We start from the raw sequence: 18,484 nt of genomic DNA, 5'->3' as shown, positions 1-18,484 counted from the left end.
TAACAGGAAATTCTGGTTCTATTAACTTTAAAATTAAAATGACACATTAAATCAATTTTAAAATTTAATTATTATTATTAATTAATTAATAATTCACTCAGTATTGCTTCTCTGTTGCCAATTTCAACAACAGCTACTGTAATGAGCAATTTAGACCATTAAATTGCGAGAAAATAATGATTAAACGATAAATTTAAGCACTAGTTAAGAGCGATAATGATAGAAAGTTATTAACAATAACACAAAACGAAAGCATATACAAAAACCTATTTATCCGAAGATAATATTAAGAATAAACGAATACTGATTGCAATAAGATAAGTTTTTTAATGCATTCTTGATTCTAGGTGATTGTAAGTAAAGTACCCCTATTTAACGCTGTCTTGAGAGACATTTAGCAGTAATAATGCAACTAAATTTGATATGGTGACATTTCAGGACATTCGAGAGACATCTTCGTAAACAATATACTACCAAAACTCATTATTTATGATATTTTTGGCAACACAAGAAGGGAAATATTTTGTTTACGAGACACTCATGTTATGCAGAGATTTTAGCAATGCATAGAACACTGTTCAATGCGTCCCTATTCTGGAGGTGTAAAATCTGAAAGCAATAAACAGTGTATTCAACGACCAACCGATACTCTGTTACTGTTATGCCTCCCACAAACAGTATGATACCGTATGTGAGAAGCATCGAAAGCAGCATTAGAAGCACCAAATTTGCGACAGGCCCTCGATAAACCACATTTTAAAGTGTTTCCATAAACAAAAATTGCATTGGTCCATCACACGAATCATGATCTTATGCGGAAATTATGTTGCAAAAACTGTTGTTCGCGTGTGTCCGATATATGAAAGCGCGAAGTATTGTATAAAATAGTTGACTTAAGATATTGTCAATGTTGTAATTTTGTTACGACACATTTTTGAGCATCTCTTGTTATCTTTGGACCTTCATAGAACATACGACAGGTCTATTTGGCCTAGCTTCCTCGAAGAAGAATTTTCCACGGCAAATATGACTGAATCCACACTAGACTATAATCTTAGGAGATTACAGTGGATTCTTCTGGAAGACGAGTTTTCCGTGGCCATATACGATAATTTCGGATGTTTACTGTTCCGCTGAAATAAAAATGTGCTTCGTCTTTCCACAGAATCTTCCAAGTCCTCGACATATTTACTTGAATTCTCGCAAGGTAGTCCAGTGCAAAGGTCAGTTTCCGTATAGATGGCAAGTGACTGATAGTTGTTGCTGATCTTATACTCGTACAGATAACAGTGCACCAACTTTCTCAATACTTTCCACACTGTGTGCCATAAGATATACTCAATCACCGTGATAGGTACACTACTGGAACCTGAAACATTATTCATTGACAGTTCATTCATTATTCATTGACATTGCGTCTTCTGCCGGTAAATTTTACAGACTCTTCCAAAAGACTTGAATACAGCGATCATTCTCCCAGAGCTTATAGGGTCGATGGTGAGCGTAAATTCTTAAACGGCGAAGTTTCCGAAGAGCAGCCAAAGTACTGATTTATTTCATAAAAGGTTTACAAAAAATGTGCATTTCGGTAATATAATTGCCATTGTAACTAATAAAAATGACGTTTAACAGATGTAGCCACTTTTATATCGAGAACGTGGCTGCAACATGTGTGCTTCCGTAGACGAAATTACTTTTGTGTCGCTTTCAGCGCCATAGTAGCGAGTTTTGGTACTAAATTTTTTTCAGCATTGTCTTCTGATTATAACCGCAATATAACAAATACTGAATTCAACTTGTGGAAAATGGTTTATTTTAATAGAATTAAATTTTAATTATGCTTTTTAACTATTATAAAGTAACTGATATTAAATAAGATTATGAGCGAGATATCTTTTAATAAAAGTTTAATTTACTAAAATATAGTTTTTGCATTTAAAAATGATTTATCATGAAATGTAGGTACTGGTCGGAACAAAAATTATGTTTAATGTAATTTTAAAAGCTTTAAAAAAATTAAAGTTTATTTTGTTCGAGCACTTAGAAACATTTTTGATGGTGAAATGTTCCTCTATTGAATTTTGTTTCATTGAAATTTCGTGGTAAATTAAAATTAATTTCTTAAATTTCTTCAGAGAAAGTTGAAAACTCGAATTGAGTTGGAATGAATTTTTTTGGATGAAGTTGGTGTTGAACTTCTAAGATGAAACACAGCTTGAACTCTGTAGGATCCGAATCCGATTCTCATTTAATAAATGTAATTCAGTTTTCTTGTGAATTTTCAGTCAAAGGTTACCGTATTGCCATATCATGAATTGATTATTATTTCTATGTTGTGGAAATCGGATAGTCCTTCCCCATCTCAATACGCAAAGTAAGATTTACAAACCATTTATTTGACTAATAATAGTACATTTTTCAGCACTATTGACAATATACATTTAGAATCGTTGTTCCTCATCAATTGTGAAAATTGTAACAAGAGTGAAATGTTTCAAGCTGCACAATTGTTAAATAAATGGTTTGCAAGCTAGAAATACAAAATCCTTCTAGAAGAAAGAATAACTTTGTTACAAAAGCTTTTCTACTATCGTTTATGCATATATTCTCTTTCATTTCGTGTACAGAGCAGCAGTAAAATTTCAAACTAATAAAATAAAAATAGCATAACATTAAAAGATTCTCAGAAAGAGAAAGAGAAAAGACTTGAATTGAAGATTAAGAAAAGCTATGTTAAAAAATAAAATAATAGAAACGATCGAAAATATAAAAGAATGAAAAGAAATAACTTCAAGTCATGACTAGGATAAATTTTTCTTTTTCCCTTAGTTTTCTAAAATGTTTTGGGCATCTTGATATACAAAATATTTTTACTTTTTATATAATCAAGGTTTAGAATTATAATTGCCCAATTTACGCCAATATAATTTGAATATACATGTTACGTTGATCTACATCTGTAAGATATGATATTCCAAGATTCAAAATCGACATTTATAAGCCGATAATTTTCCTTTTTATTGAATTACGTCATAAAAAATCGAATTTGGGACTTTGTTTCTTTCTATGTTTATTATGTGTCCATACATCGTTTAGTGTAATTAAGAGTATTGAATGTTTTTATAGATCATCTGTATTCATGTCTTTGTTTTTATTAACGTGTATGCACCTCCTTGCACTTTGGAAAATTTGCTTGTATCCCTCTTATATCATTTTAAAAACTCAAAAAAGAGTGTTTAAAATATCCAGGACCACCAAAGAAAATTTCTTAACCTCAAGAGATTTTATGAAAGACCTGGTTTTCTCTGGAACCTAAAACACCCAACTTTCCTACGGCTTTTCATATCCAGTCTCGATTTTCATCTATTTAATTCCGTTTCCGAGAATAAAGAAGGACAGACAAAAAGACAGACGACAGTGGGAGAGTATTGATCTGAAATTTCAAAATTACATCCCAAAAACCTGGAGTACTGACTTTTGGGCTCTCTTGTATATTAAACTGTACACATAAACTATATATTTACTTGATAGTTGTCATAATTGTGGAAATTATGTCTTATAATTAATAATAATGAAAACAAGACGAGGTTTACTCTTTAAAGTATACTTTTGTTAATTATAAGCATTATTTTTAATGTTTTTTCTTGAAAGTTTGAAATATGTTAGTAATTTAAATTCGTTCAAATTAGCAAACCATATTTTAAATTTTTGAAAAAGAAAGAACATCAATGTAACTCTTTGTTCATATAATTTACACGAAAACAAAATTCTTTACTGAAAATTTAATGAGATGTAAACGAATTCACATTTACAATATTAAGCCAAATATACGAGCTTCCTTAAATTATATATAATTCATAACAAAGAAAAAAGTGGTACTTTAGAAAGATTTTCAAAACGAAAAAGTTACTGCGATATTCAAGAAATTTCAATTGTGGTCTCTTCTCTATAATCATTTGTCATCGTTGAGATGAACAGCTCCTTTCACAATGCATAAGCAACAAATGAAAGTCTTTCTATTCACCCGTGTTTTTTGAATTGAAACGTTTGCAGAAAATTAAAAACTCAGAAGTTATATATAAAATCTCTTCCCAAACAAACTATTTGTACAGAACCTTATTTATTTTAACTTTTGAATTTTGATAAGAATTTTTAGTATGATAAACTATCCACCATAAATATGATGATCAACATTGACTATAAAATAGTCATGTATAGAAAATAACACTTTTTCTCTCCGTTAGTTAAAGCATTTTTTATAAACAATCAACCATCATCATACATTTTTGATATACATAGTTGTGACTTTGATTCTGTATGGCCAAGTGACATTACAAGTCTCATTTCTTCTATCTGTAAACAATGACAACTTCGCATAATATTTTGTGTTTATGTATAATTATTCAATTTTTAGTAAATTTTATTTTATTTTATTTTTTTAAACTTTTTATCTCTTTTTTTTTATTGCAATTCTCAGAATCAATGAAACTACTTACCAGGAGCCATTTTAACGCATCCGAAGAGCAAAATACTTCTGAAATTATTATACAAACAAATTATTCATACACTTCTTTACTGTTGAATATTCTGTTGTACTCAGTGTTTAAATAAAAGTATACAGTATACACATGAATGTATTTGTACTGTACTTTCTGGCATACGTTTCTGGCGTTCGGAAAAATAAATAAAAAATTGTGTAACTATACTCAGATCTACGTTGTTGTAGGGAAGTAGTAAGATTAATGATATAAGATAAATAGAAGCTTATGAAAGCGATAAAGAGTCAGCCTATCAAGGCCCGATTAACTATAAACGAAATTTTGGTCCAGACCGAAAGTCACAAGATTTTTAAAATTAAAATATGAGTAAAAATTGCAGCTTGGCATTGCGACGATATCAATAAATAATTGCTTGTATTTTGGATGTTTCAGATACACTCGTGAAAAAAAATTGTAAATTGGATTTATAGCATGTTCTTCTTTTAAAAAAATTGAAAAAATGTAATAAAACACAATTGAATTAATTATACTTTAAAATTGATTTATATAATTAATTGCAATTTAGCCTTTACAATGTTGGATTGACTTTTGGGTCATCCTGCATATTTTATTCGTTATTTTATGCATATAATATTGATTAAAGCAATTGGTTTATACGTAAATAAAAGAGTAAAACTATCAGATAATGTTTTAAAATGTATATTTAATAATAAATGATCATAAGTCGATTTCAAAATCATTATATTTTAATACAAAATTAATCATATTCTATTAATATAATAAACGTGTTTCATTAAAAGTATTTGAGCAACGCAATTGAAAACTTCTCGTAAATCAAATTGCAATAATAAATAAATCAAATTAATTGCAAAGTATTTAATTATGTTAATAATTTACTAAAGTTTCAAAAATATTAATTTTTTACAGAAATTTTTCAATGCTTAAACTGATAATTACGTTATAAAATAAGTTTGATTGATAATGGAGAGTGAACACGTGCAAGAATTTGATAAATTTTGTAATAATATCATAAATTCTTTTTGCTTACTTTAATTAAAATTCGACATTGATTATTTCTTAGGGTATTATTTTAGCAAAAAATCAATGTTATTACTTAAAGCTACATTAAATAAATTTTAATGAATTTTATTAATTATTTCTCAGGCATTCTTTAATAAATTTTCTTTATATAAACTTTATATGACTATTATCTTGTGTAATCAGCAGTTTTGTAGTTTATATCACTAGATAAACTACAAATGTAGAATATTTTAAATAATATTAGCACAATGTTTAAATACCTTGTGGTAGGCCTATCATTAATTACATTAACTCCTGTGCCTTTTGTCGGAAACTTCTGAAATTTTGCAGAGAGATTTATTTATGTATTAGGAGCATTGACGCTGTTATATTTTAGTGGTTAAAGCTCAAAGGGATGGGGAGATAGAGCGGGGATCATGCGTCATATCTCGAGTGGGGTCGGACTTAATTTTACTCGTTATTAGTATTTACAGTTTTTGATAAAACTCATCTCTACCCTGAAAATTAAAGTTTTTGCCGTTTTATAATAACATAATACAAAAGGTTTTAAAATAAAATCGCATAACAGATAGCACCACACGTAATTTCAACTGTGTTTGCCTAGAACTTTTTAAAAATTGTTTCGTTAAATGATACGTATAAAAATTCTTATACATTTTATGAATTAATTTATATTTAATGATATTTTTGAAAAGATAAGATATAAACTTTATTATAATTTAAAATATATCTCTAAATCTACTTTAAAATTGTAAAACGTAAGCACGTATACTAAAGTTATTAATTAATTGTTTTCCGTCGACTACGATGCTCATTAAGCACTAATAATGATAACAATTTTATTCACTAACTTAATTATCTACATACAAATTAATATGTTGTCTTATTTCGAAATTTAATTTTGAATATAAAATTTTGTTGTTAATAAATCGGATTGATTAGGAGCATTTAAAATAATTATCAGGATATCAGTAAAGTATTTTAATTATTCTTTAGCTTAACTTTATTGTGGATATAATAGATTAAATACTCGTTTTTCCTTCCCCATTTTTGACTATAAAATATGTCTTCAATTAATAATATATTCTGAAAATTCCAATTTAGTTCATTAATTATCTGGATGAGATTGAACGATTATGGAATTCCTTTGTCTACTTTATGGCAACCAATCTTTATTAAAACGTGTTAAATTCTCGATTATTTATTTTTTAAATCTGCCATTTAAATCTTTATAATGATAATATTTAATATATTAAGCTTAACTTATTGATATTTTTTAAATTTCACACGAATTATTAAGACAAACGTGATGAGTGATTAAAGAGAAAGTGTGTACGAATTATACTTAAAAATTTGTATGAAATTTAGAATATATTTTAAAATATACAAGCTGGTTCAAACTTCAATTAACCGAGATATAATTTAAGATGATTTTAACAACCAGATGCATATTATTCATCTGCTTCATAAAACAATCTTAAAATGTATTGCGATTAACTGAGTTTTAAGTCACTCTGTGTTCAATAATAAATATTAGATACAGTCAAGAAAAAGTTATTTTATAATCAATCGAATAAATTCTGCTTCTGTGTACAAAACCACAATAAAAACATTAATAATAATTAGTAAAAATAGCTTTATTAATTATATATTGATTTATATATAAATCTTAAACGGAACGTAAAAAATGAAATTATTTTGTAAGTTCTAATCAAATAATTTAATAAAATATTTTATTAAATACTTCATAGTTCATTTATGGAATCTAAAACCTAAGTAAATTACTATAAAATTATGACATAAATATTTATATATTTAAACATTTAAATAATTTATATTTTAGTATGTTTTATTAAAGAATTAATTAAATTAAAATCTGAAAATTGTGTATAAAAATTAGCATGAAAGGACAGACAAACAGAGGCCAATAGTAGGAATGTATAGGTCTACAGTTTGAAAATTGCAGACCAATTAACTAATAATGCATTAGTAAAGACATGAATAGTGACGAAATGACAAGAACCGATTTTCACACTTTTTACTGTATTATATATAACAGCCAGGAAGGTAAAAATGGAATACAAGGAAATGAGAGTTTTATATTCTGTGCAAATACAGTTTCTGTAATAAAATAATTGATTGAAATGCGAAAACAAGCTAGAAATAAAAATATCTGGCGAGAATTGTTCCATATCCTTGGATTATTAATTTTCATGCATATAAAATATGTTCATTACTTGAGTGGGAAAAATTAAGTAGTTTATCAATTGCATTAAAATATTGGAATCGTGCATGTTAAAGGTGTGCACTATTGCTATTATGAGTAATTAGGTATTTAAATAACTTTATAAATGTCTAGGGTTTGCTGAAAAAGATCTTTTAAAAGATTCCAAGAACTTCATAACTGCAATTCACAATGCAAAATTGCAGGAAATGTTAGCTGTACTCGGTCAGCTGCTACATATACACTGTATATAGCAAAATTTTTAAGAAACATTGTTCTTTAAATAAAAAGAATTGTGGTTAAATGAAAATTGCAAGAAAAAGACATAAAACATTAAAACATCTCGTAAGAACGCTTTGGTTCCAATCAGCTGGCCAACTTCAAATAATGTGGAATGAAGATGATACAGCAGTCAACTACTTGTGTTCAATGGGCTTTCAATCATGGCTTCCTAAGATTAAGTCTCAATTAACTCCAAGACAGAAGAAACAGCATTTACAATATACCAGGCAGAATGAATCGTGGACAACAGGGTATAAAAGGTTATTTTCAGACAATTGACACTTCTACAGTGATTTTGGTGATAACGGTTTTCATATTTGGCGTAGAAAACATGAATCATACAATTCAAGTTGCTTGAAGACGTCAGTTAAATTTCCAGTAAGCATGACTGTTTGGGGTCGTTTTTACTAATTGTGTTGGTAGCGTTCCGCATGTAAATGCAAACATTAACAGTGGTATTATTAGATTAGCTTGGGATACTTCACGCTACCATCAGCTAAAGATCTTTAGGGAGCAGATGATTTTGCGTTCTAGCATGATTTAGTGCAGTTCATTTCATCAAAAGCACACTCCCGTTGGTTTTCACAACACAATCTTAATCTGATTGAGAACTTATGGAATATTGAAAAATAAACAACTTGCAGGGTTGCAATCAATTATAGTCAATGATCTGAAGACGAAGTTACAGCTCGTTGAGTCAAGAACATCCCTAATCATGCCAAAAACTGATTCATTCCAAGCCTCTCTGTCTTTAAGCCATTATTGCAGATAAACGAAATACTGGAGATTATCTGCATGTTGCTAACATTTAGCAATGTTGTCTGTATTCTTTTAATAAACAATGCTAAATTCAACCAAATTATTTCGCTATTTTGACATAGGAAATACATTATTTCAGTTTTTTGGTCAATGAATTAAACGATGAAAATCTGAAAAGATGAAAAATGTTGTTTGTAAAACAAAGGAGAAAATTAGATGGGAAATAGAAAAGAATTGTTGTATGTAAAACAAATTTTGCAAAATGCTTTAAAACAATACATATTTGTTTTGTACTTTAAACGTTTATTCAAGATAGAATAGTACGGTATTGGTGTGATACTCAGTAGTGTAAGTATTCAGTCGTTCTTGTATTCTATTTTTTTCATCTGGTATTGTATTTATCGGATGTAAACCAACTGTTTTTGAAGGAATCAGAAGGGATTTAAATTCTTGATAAAACGTTTCATTTTATTCTTTACGCAGATGATTTATTTCTCACTCTAACAATAATTGCGTTAGCGAAAAATTAATCCATTTAATACTCGTTTAAAAACTATTTATTTAACAATAAATAATGCAAAACAAAAATTATAATTTCTAAGAATAATGTGAACAGTCACCATAGACTGTTTTTCGTATATTATCCAATTGAAAATGGCCAGTGAGGCCTAAACGCATTTTGGAAAGAGTTAATTAGATGCGCTAGGTGCATAATAAACCTGGTTCATTAGTTCTAATTAAGTATGTTTTTTGTAAATTAGTAATACAGGCAAGAAGCATTTTGATATGTTAATAGACAATTTAATATATTTACGCACCCCTTTGAAAATATGTAATATTTACTTACACATAAAATTACGGTACTTAAATTCTATTTTTAATATTGAATAGATATTAGATGGAAATCAAATTTCAGTGTATTTATAATATTCGTATTTTGTTCCTTACAGTTTTTAAAATTAATTTATACATTATAGTAAATTAAATTAACGTTGAATAATGACAAGTGAAGAATTATTAAATTTATTTTAAAAATGTCTACATTAATTCAAATCTCAAATTTAATACAGAACTTTTGAGTAATTCTGTAGAAACAAAAATAAAATTTCGTGTTTTTTATTTATTTTTTATCACATTATATTGTTTATTTAACTCTTATGCAAATTAGTAATCATAAAATTAAAAAAAACGAGAATAAATCTATTTAATCAAAATTTAATTAATTTATTATTGTAAAAAATCTAAACTAAACTTGCGCATTGTCTTTTTATTTGGTTTTCTTGAAAAAATAAGATAACAACACTGAAATATTCTGAATATAGACGACTTTCGATGGTGTTTGTTTAACAGATAGAAGTATTTGTCGAGCACATGGCTTATTGTCTGTAGACATCATTATGTTCGGGACAATACGATGTCCCTCGAGGCACAAGGCACCATACAACGATTTCAATGTGTATGACTGGAAAGTTTTGAGCTTACATCTAGTGAATTACTTCATGTTTATTCTTTTGAAGCGGCATCTGGCTAGTTTATACTTCCAGTAAGATAACGTGGTAGAATTTGTCATCATCAAATGACTCTGTCAATGTGACTTAAATATCTTCCATGACGTGTATATAGAGAGTATAGCAAGGTAAGTATATATATATAATAAAGATTTCAAAGAGGCAATTAAAAACGGATGAATTACACGATGCGAATTAATTTTTTTATACGAAAAAATTCTTTCTGATTCCGAAAAATAGCCTTAAAATATTAAAATTTATCTTGAAAATTCTACAAATAGCTATTATCTTATACAGGGAGGATAGTTTTATGGGGTGAGCATATCATTTTAATTACTCAGTTAAAAACTTACAGAAACAGAGTTACGTTTAAACTACTTCTTAATACATACTATGAGAATGATTAAAAAATTATTACAATTTAAACTTTATTTATTTTCACTTCAAACAAACTTAAATTTTTTTATATCTCTGAAATATATACGAAGTTTAAATATATTGAATGCGTTTCTGTATCTGTGATAACATATTATATTTCTTTGATTTATAATGAAGAATTATTTGATTTTATAAAACAGTTTATTAACTCACGCTGAAAACTCCATATTGATATAAGAGCATCTTTATACCCGTACTTTCTTCTCTCTCCTTTATATCTACTCCGATTTATCAAAATATTTTATTGATAAAATAATTTATTTATTCATTTGAAATTACTTTATTAATTTATATTCGAATATTTATTTACTGTTTTTTTTTATTTATACAATAAAGCATTTTTATAATAATTTAAATTAATTAATTAATTAAAAGTTATTATTTAAATAATAATGAAAATTTAATTGTTTTCTATATTAAAATCATATATTTAACATTTACTTAACAAATAAAACATAAACTTTAATCTTAATTAAATTAAATACACATTATTATTTTATATTATTTTAGTAGTAATTAATTTATATGATTTTTTAATAGTTTATGTCATCGTGGGTTATTATTACGAGCACGTTGGTATGATGATTAGTTTACAAAAACAAGGATTATTAGAGAATGGTGAATACTTTGTCATTGGAGTTGACGTCGAACAATACGACACTTCTATACCTCAACGATATCTAAAAGGTAAAATGTAGTATATTTATATTAAAATTTCATCTTTAATTTAAAGTATATCATAGTTTAAATTTGGATAGACCATCGTTTTGCAACCTAATTGGTCCCTGTAAAATCGTCGTAAAGCAAGCCATTGCATTACATTGTAAATAGCTAACAAAAAATAAGGCACTTAAATATGGCGTTTTTACAGTCATAATAGCGAATGTAATTATGCTAGTCGTAAATAAAAAGGTTGTAAAGAGTGCGGTCGTAATATTCTATTCTCTACGTACAGAATTTATTTAAATTATATTATTAATTATTAATTTGTTTCAAGAAAAAAATATATAAAGAATTTATATGTACAATTTTACTGTGTATTTGTTGTAACTGTGGGGAATTACATTTTATATCATCAATGATATTAAATTCTTATTCTTACTATATAACTTTTATTTTATTTTATTTATATTTAAATAAAATAATAATAATTTTTACCCTTAAAAAAAGGGGAATGGCTGGAGGGAATGGAGATTTGCTCTCTTGACGTAGCAAAAGTATGCTGGAACAGGCGAGAAATGATGATGAATAACAATTTAACAATATAATTTTTAAGTTATTAAACAGGATTAGTAAAATTTTTATAAAATTTATTTAATTAATGACAGAAATTTATATTATTTTTTCTAAAATTTCGGAACTTAAACGATATTTACGAATAACTTATAATTAATGTAAGTTATATCTCGTTCGAGAGGAATTGCATTAGAGACAGAAAGAACTCAACCATATAAAGTTATACAAGTTAGTGAACTGAATTCACTGTGATTTTTCTAGGAATTTCTTGACAGTTCTGTCGATTCGATCGCTAAATATGTCTTCAACGTGTCAATTCGCATCATTTTCACTCTAGATTTCATAATGTAGAACCGATCTCTATTTATGTTCATTGAGTGAAATGAGGAATAAAATAATCGTTAAAATGAAGTAAAAACAAATATTTAATAGGAATTTTTAATATACAAACACATTCTTTGATTGTCTAATTAGTATTTAATTTCGTTAATTGAAATCAATGAATTTTTCGTAATGAAAAATTTGTAAATTCCGTGCGAAGAATCACCGGAAATGACGAACGTTTTATAATTTTTTTCTACTAATAATTATTTTAATATTTTGTTTAAATAAATTGGTGCAATATATGTCTATCAAGCTTTAACATTCTTTAAAATATTTAAAAATTCGTAATACATTTTGAAAAAATTATAATTGTGCCAACTTAAAACGTAGGTTAAGCATACGATCTTAATTAAACTGTAATATTTTCTGCGCAAATATTTTTAATTATAATAAAAATAAACTTTCAATAATCTAAATATTGGTTAAATAATGTTATAAAAGTGCTTTAATTTTATTTTAATTTGTAAACTAAATTTTAAGTACGTTTGCAAAAGAATTACGATGTTAAAGAAGGTAAAATGGCCTAAATTTTGTTTTATTGTATTTTATATTTTTACCAATTAAACAGTTATTTTTAGAAATAATTTGATTGTGTTTTCATACAGACAATTATAGATTAGATGTATTATCCCTCACAGAAATGTATTTTGTCAATAAGTCACGATGTTTCTTGATTCACCCTTCATTTGAAGTATAAGAAAAGCTCCTTCAACTGTATAAATGTAATGGGATATTTTCAAAAAAATCAATCGAAGTAATGCTTTACCTCAAAATGAATCTACAAATTCTTTTAAAAACTTTATAAATATAGTTTTTTTTTCCTTCAAAACAGAATTTATTCTCTTCATTTCAAAAAAGTTATTTTATTCTCTAATGAAATTCTGTACTAGTAAACGAGTCTTTCGTTCTTAATTAACGTTTAAATTAAAATACAAAAAGTTCATATAAATATTTGTGTAGTGGAGAAAGTTTAAACAACCAATTTTAACAGCTGGAGTGCATCTTTGCCATATTTTTGATTTATGTTTTATACATTTCTTCAATTTGTTTCGTATCATATTTTCCATATGCTACTACATATGTAATATATGTATATATATATTTGATTCGAAGGAAGATAAATTCTTTTCGTATTCAAAACAGTACAGTTTTGCTTTCTGGACATCGAAGAAAGTCGTTTTTTATTTCTTAACTTTAAAGAAACCAGTATCAATATTCAGGTATTGTTTCAATATTAGAATTATTACAAATTTTTCAATTTTAATCATTTAATTTAAATTAATATTAATTTTAAATCGTTTAATTGTATGCCATTTCTTCATTTTAGATGAATATTTAACTTAATTTTATTACATTTAATTATTTTCGTGATTTTAACAAAGTTCCACTTCATTTACATAAGTTGAGATATTCAAGCACATCAAAAATGTAATTAATTCTTGATTAAGTCTAATGTATTATGCTCTTTTACTTTATATAAAAGCAAGTTATTATACTTTAATTATTCCAATTAAATCCTGAAACACTTTCTTGTAGTTTCATTTTTGTATTTTTATTATTTTTATGACAGATTTCTGATGTTGAGTGATGCTCAACATCGAAGATGACTATTAAATCAAATTTTTAACGTAAAATGTCTTATAAAATTGATAAATTATTGATATTATTATCATTATCATCAATTTTGTTTCTTCAGAATTACAATTACAATCCATGTATTCATGTATAAGAAATTTAATACTGTGACCATGAATTGGTACTTATTCGCCTGTACCATTTAATATATTTAATTTCGTAAAAGGTTTTATTTTTTAGGAAAAAAATAAATATTTCTTTCATTAATAATTCCTTTCCCTGTTATATATCTGATTATCAAATATCATTGCTACGTGTCTTGAAGAATTGATACTTAACGGAGTAAATAAGATTAAGAGATTAATAATAAAGCGATATATTTCCTTAAGATTATTGATTCTTTTAAAAATAATACTTAGTTATAAGCAAATTTTTTGGTAATTGCAAAAATAAAACTTTTTGAAATTCTAAAAATGCCATTACTTAATACACGGATTAACATTTTATATAAGATTAAAATATCTCTTAATTGTAATAAATTATGTATTAAATAAAAAAATTACAATCATGAAATATTAATCTTTAAATTTTTGGTCGTTTTCACTTTAATGCATTAACAAATGTTAGAATTTCCTAAATATAAGTTTATTTTTCAATTAGTTTTATAGAGGTTTCGTACGAAAAACAATATAATTAAATTATTATAAATTTTTACTGGTGTTTGTAGCAAATAATTTATTATTTATTCGACAAAACTCATTTATTTTTTATCTTCACGCCTTATTTTCATCCAAGTTTTTCTAACAATATTAATAAAGTTTAACGTAAAAATATTAAAATTTTAAATATATTCTCTTCGATTATCGAATAGTGTCAAGATCTCCATATTATTCTTTCGTGTTAGTGAAAGGAAGCTTCTTAAAACAATAATAAATAACTTAATTAATAACTAATATACTCGATAATATTTGTAAAATTCATCGATATAGCGTTAAAATTAAAATATAGTAATGATTATTAACTCATTTAAAAATTCAATACAAATTAATCTTTAATTTAATTCTATTTATAGTTAATTTTAATATTCTTTTTTGCTATTATTGAACTGTATTTTAATTTTCAATCAACTCTTCATTTATGTTTTTCAATACTTTTTCTTCTCCTAATTTCATTCGATATGTAAAAGTATTCATGAATATATTTAATCTCCAGAAAAGTCTTTATGTGAGTGCAATTAAAGTCTGATATCCTTAAACTTATTCTTCTTTTTTCCAGTAATAATAATAATAATAATAATAATAATAAACAGACAGTATTGGAAAACAACACGCACAAAATGTACTACGACAGAGCCATAATCACAGATAAAACAATTTACCACAACAGACCAGACATCACACTCATTGTCAAACACAATAAAATCACATACATTATAGACATATCCATTCCAAACACTCACAATATACAAAACGCATGCACTGAAAAAATTAGCAAGTACACAGAACTCGCCCAGGAAATAAGGCATCTGTGGAGGATGGATAGGGTACTTATTGTACCTGTAGTTCTCTCCTCTACAGGTGTCATACCACACACACTACACAAAAGCCTGGGCACATTAGAATTGAATAGAAACACATACATCACACTACAGAAGGCCACTATATTGAATACATGTCATATTGTGAGAAAATTCCTGAATACAGACACACACACTGATACACTTCTTTAATTTCTGTTTTGGTTACTATGCCTTGACTTTGGTCCGACATGGTACACAGCCACCGGAGTTATCCGAGTATATCTCACTTAACCCAACATAATAATAATATATAATATATAATAATTGACGAGCCCATATAAAAAAAATCAATCAGATATAAGCCTGTAACATATGTAAGCCTGTAAAACTGGTTACAAAAAGTTTTTTATTGTTTATTTTTTTCTGAGAAAGAAGAACGGAAATCGAGATCAGTTAACGCGACAGGAAAAGTCTATCGTAAGCATTATGTCAAGTAATGGACTAGTCTTTTCCCTCAATAAATAGGGGTAAGGTATACAATTAAATGGAACAAATTATTCTCGAGTAGTTTATTCCATTTAGATAATTATATATACCTTACCCCCCTATAGTTGTATAGTTCCATTACAATTGGAAACGAAGCTGGAAGTTGTTATATTTAACAATTTTTATGATATTTATAGTAACGACAGGGAATTTAAGTGAGAATATAATTCAAATAACAAGAAATAGATAATAATGTATACTTTATTAAATTTTATGTAATTTTTACATATATATATACCGCTTTTTGATTGCTGTTTTACAACTCTCTATACTAACAAGTTGTACACATATTCTATTATGACCTCATAAAAGGTCGTAGTGTTGTTTCCATTAATAAATGTCACATTGTATAGTTTAAATTGTTACTTCCAAGAACATAATCTAAATTTATGAAATACGCGTATAAAAGATGAACCCCCCCCCTTTATGACGCTTTACAAGTTTCCCCGAAACTTCTCTAAGATGAAAATTTAAAGTATTTAAGATTATATTCATTAATTTTCTATTTACTTGTATATTATGTATTAATCCGATGATGTTAGTGAAGAGCTAGGCTTTTAGTATTATTGTAAATATATATCTGTAGAAGTAACTCATTTCAACGATCGAAAATCAAGTTAATAATTATTTGGAAATATACATATATTATAATGTTAAATGTCACAATGACACTAGCAAATTCAATTTATTTTAAGTAAATGTGGGTACAGATTATAATCTGCTTATTATTGCTTCAGATAATATTATATATTGTTACTAAAATTACTAATAACAAGAAACAATACAGATGTTGATTCGGCTTATTTATGTAAAACAATTAACGTTGTTATTGTATGTTATAAAATTTTATATATATTAACACTAAAATTTATAGTGGATATTCAGTGCACTAAATATCTTCATTCATTCAACGATAAGTATTGGATAATACGCGAATCTCGTAAATATTTTAATAACCAGTCAAACCGCGAGAATCTGAAGTTACAACGTACAACAGTACGTTGTAACTTCAATATATAATATGGATTGAACAGGATATACTAAAAATATACGGATCACATTCTGTAGTTACCACGCTGAATAACATTTTCAAGCTACAGGATTTCTAGTTAATTCGCAGATTAATTATCTTAGAATAGGCTTTAAAGCTGAATTACCAAGACTCTTCAGTATCCGGATTAGAGGTGTGTTTTTATAGCATTGCCTGTACAAGTAAAAACAGAGGCAGATGAAGAAGAATCCTTTTATGAAAATCAAACTAAATTCAATGGTGAATATCTACTTTGTGATATTAAAGTTGTGATTAATGACTTAAATACTGACATGGGAAGGGAAGAAAAATTTAGGCCCGTAATTGAGAAAAATAATGTTTGTCATGAGTCTAACAACAAAAAAATCATGCTAATAGACTGCTGCAGCACACAATATGGTTATTGGCAACATGTGCTTTTAACATAAAAACGTGCATAAGATTACGTAAAGATGGCAGGACATAACCAAATTATCCAGCTTATAATGGATGCTGAACACTACTTTGATGGGCGTCAGAACATGCACGAGGTGTGAATTTAGTCATTATTTGATGATAATCAAAATTAGAGAGAGAATCTCGAATGCAAAAACAGATCGCAACGAACCGAAAACTTTAATTAAAAGATGTTAATGAATTCCAAAATAAAATGTAAAAATGTTAATCTAGTTGACAAACTCCTGATTGAAACCAAGCAATCATACTGCCTTGGTAGCGACTCAAATTGACAAATCGCTGAAACACGTTTTCGAATGTAATGGCTCAACGAAATTTTGCAATTACTAGAACTAATAAAATGGCGTGTCGTAGAACGGGAGATATCGAGGGTCAAATGTAATCCCATGTTAAATCAATGAGAAAATTTTGCGTTGTAAAAAAGTAAACGAGCGCGCTATCCGACATTCGAAATATGGCGTAGCTCTTGCCCAATTTTATTAATACCGATCTTTTTTTCTCGTTTTTCTCGAAAAATCCACCATGTAAACTCAACCTATACCTTTACCTTATTGTATTATACCTTGCATAAAAATATGTTTTAAAAAACAATTGCTAAAGAGTATATTAAGTTTCGTTTCCCATTGTAAGTCTACGAGGAAAATATGCCTTCTAGCAGCTATGAAAGGAAATAATAACTGGTCAATAAATAGATCAAACCGAATGGAGAAACTGTTATTTTAAGTAAAAGACTAAGGCACAAAGACTGGTTTGACAAGTAATGTGAAAAAAAGTGAGAATGCCTATAGAGGTATAGACAATACTAAAAAGACCTGCTGATTGTTCTATTGAGGAATATCGAGATGCTACAAGAGAAAAAACTTTATTGACAAATAAAGGCATTGAAGAGCGTAAGCACAAAGCTATTGAGAATTGAAAGAAGCTAACGAATGTACAGCATTTTACTATGAAATTAAAGTTACTCGAAAAGACTTTAAACCCAGATTT

General features: G+C 27.1%; 1 protein-coding gene across 1 annotated transcript in view; it reads left to right on the top strand.

Annotated features, from left to right (window-relative positions):
- The window catches only part of LOC136968636 (guanylate cyclase 32E), a 173,630-nt gene that overhangs the window by 58,682 nt on the left and 96,464 nt on the right, over nt 1-18,484 (top strand). The window contains exon 3 of the mRNA XM_067262638.1: nt 11,292-11,438. Within this exon, the coding sequence (XP_067118739.1) occupies nt 11,292-11,438 (147 nt within the window). The remainder of the gene's footprint in view (nt 1-11,291; nt 11,439-18,484) is intronic.

The sequence above is a fragment of the Centruroides vittatus genome, unplaced genomic scaffold (genome assembly GCF_030686945.1).
Source record: "Centruroides vittatus isolate TY-2023 unplaced genomic scaffold, ASM3068694v2 contig_150, whole genome shotgun sequence".
In the NCBI taxonomy this organism is placed as follows: Eukaryota; Metazoa; Arthropoda; class Arachnida; order Scorpiones; family Buthidae; genus Centruroides; species Centruroides vittatus.
This window is presented reverse-complemented; position numbering and strand designations above follow the sequence as displayed.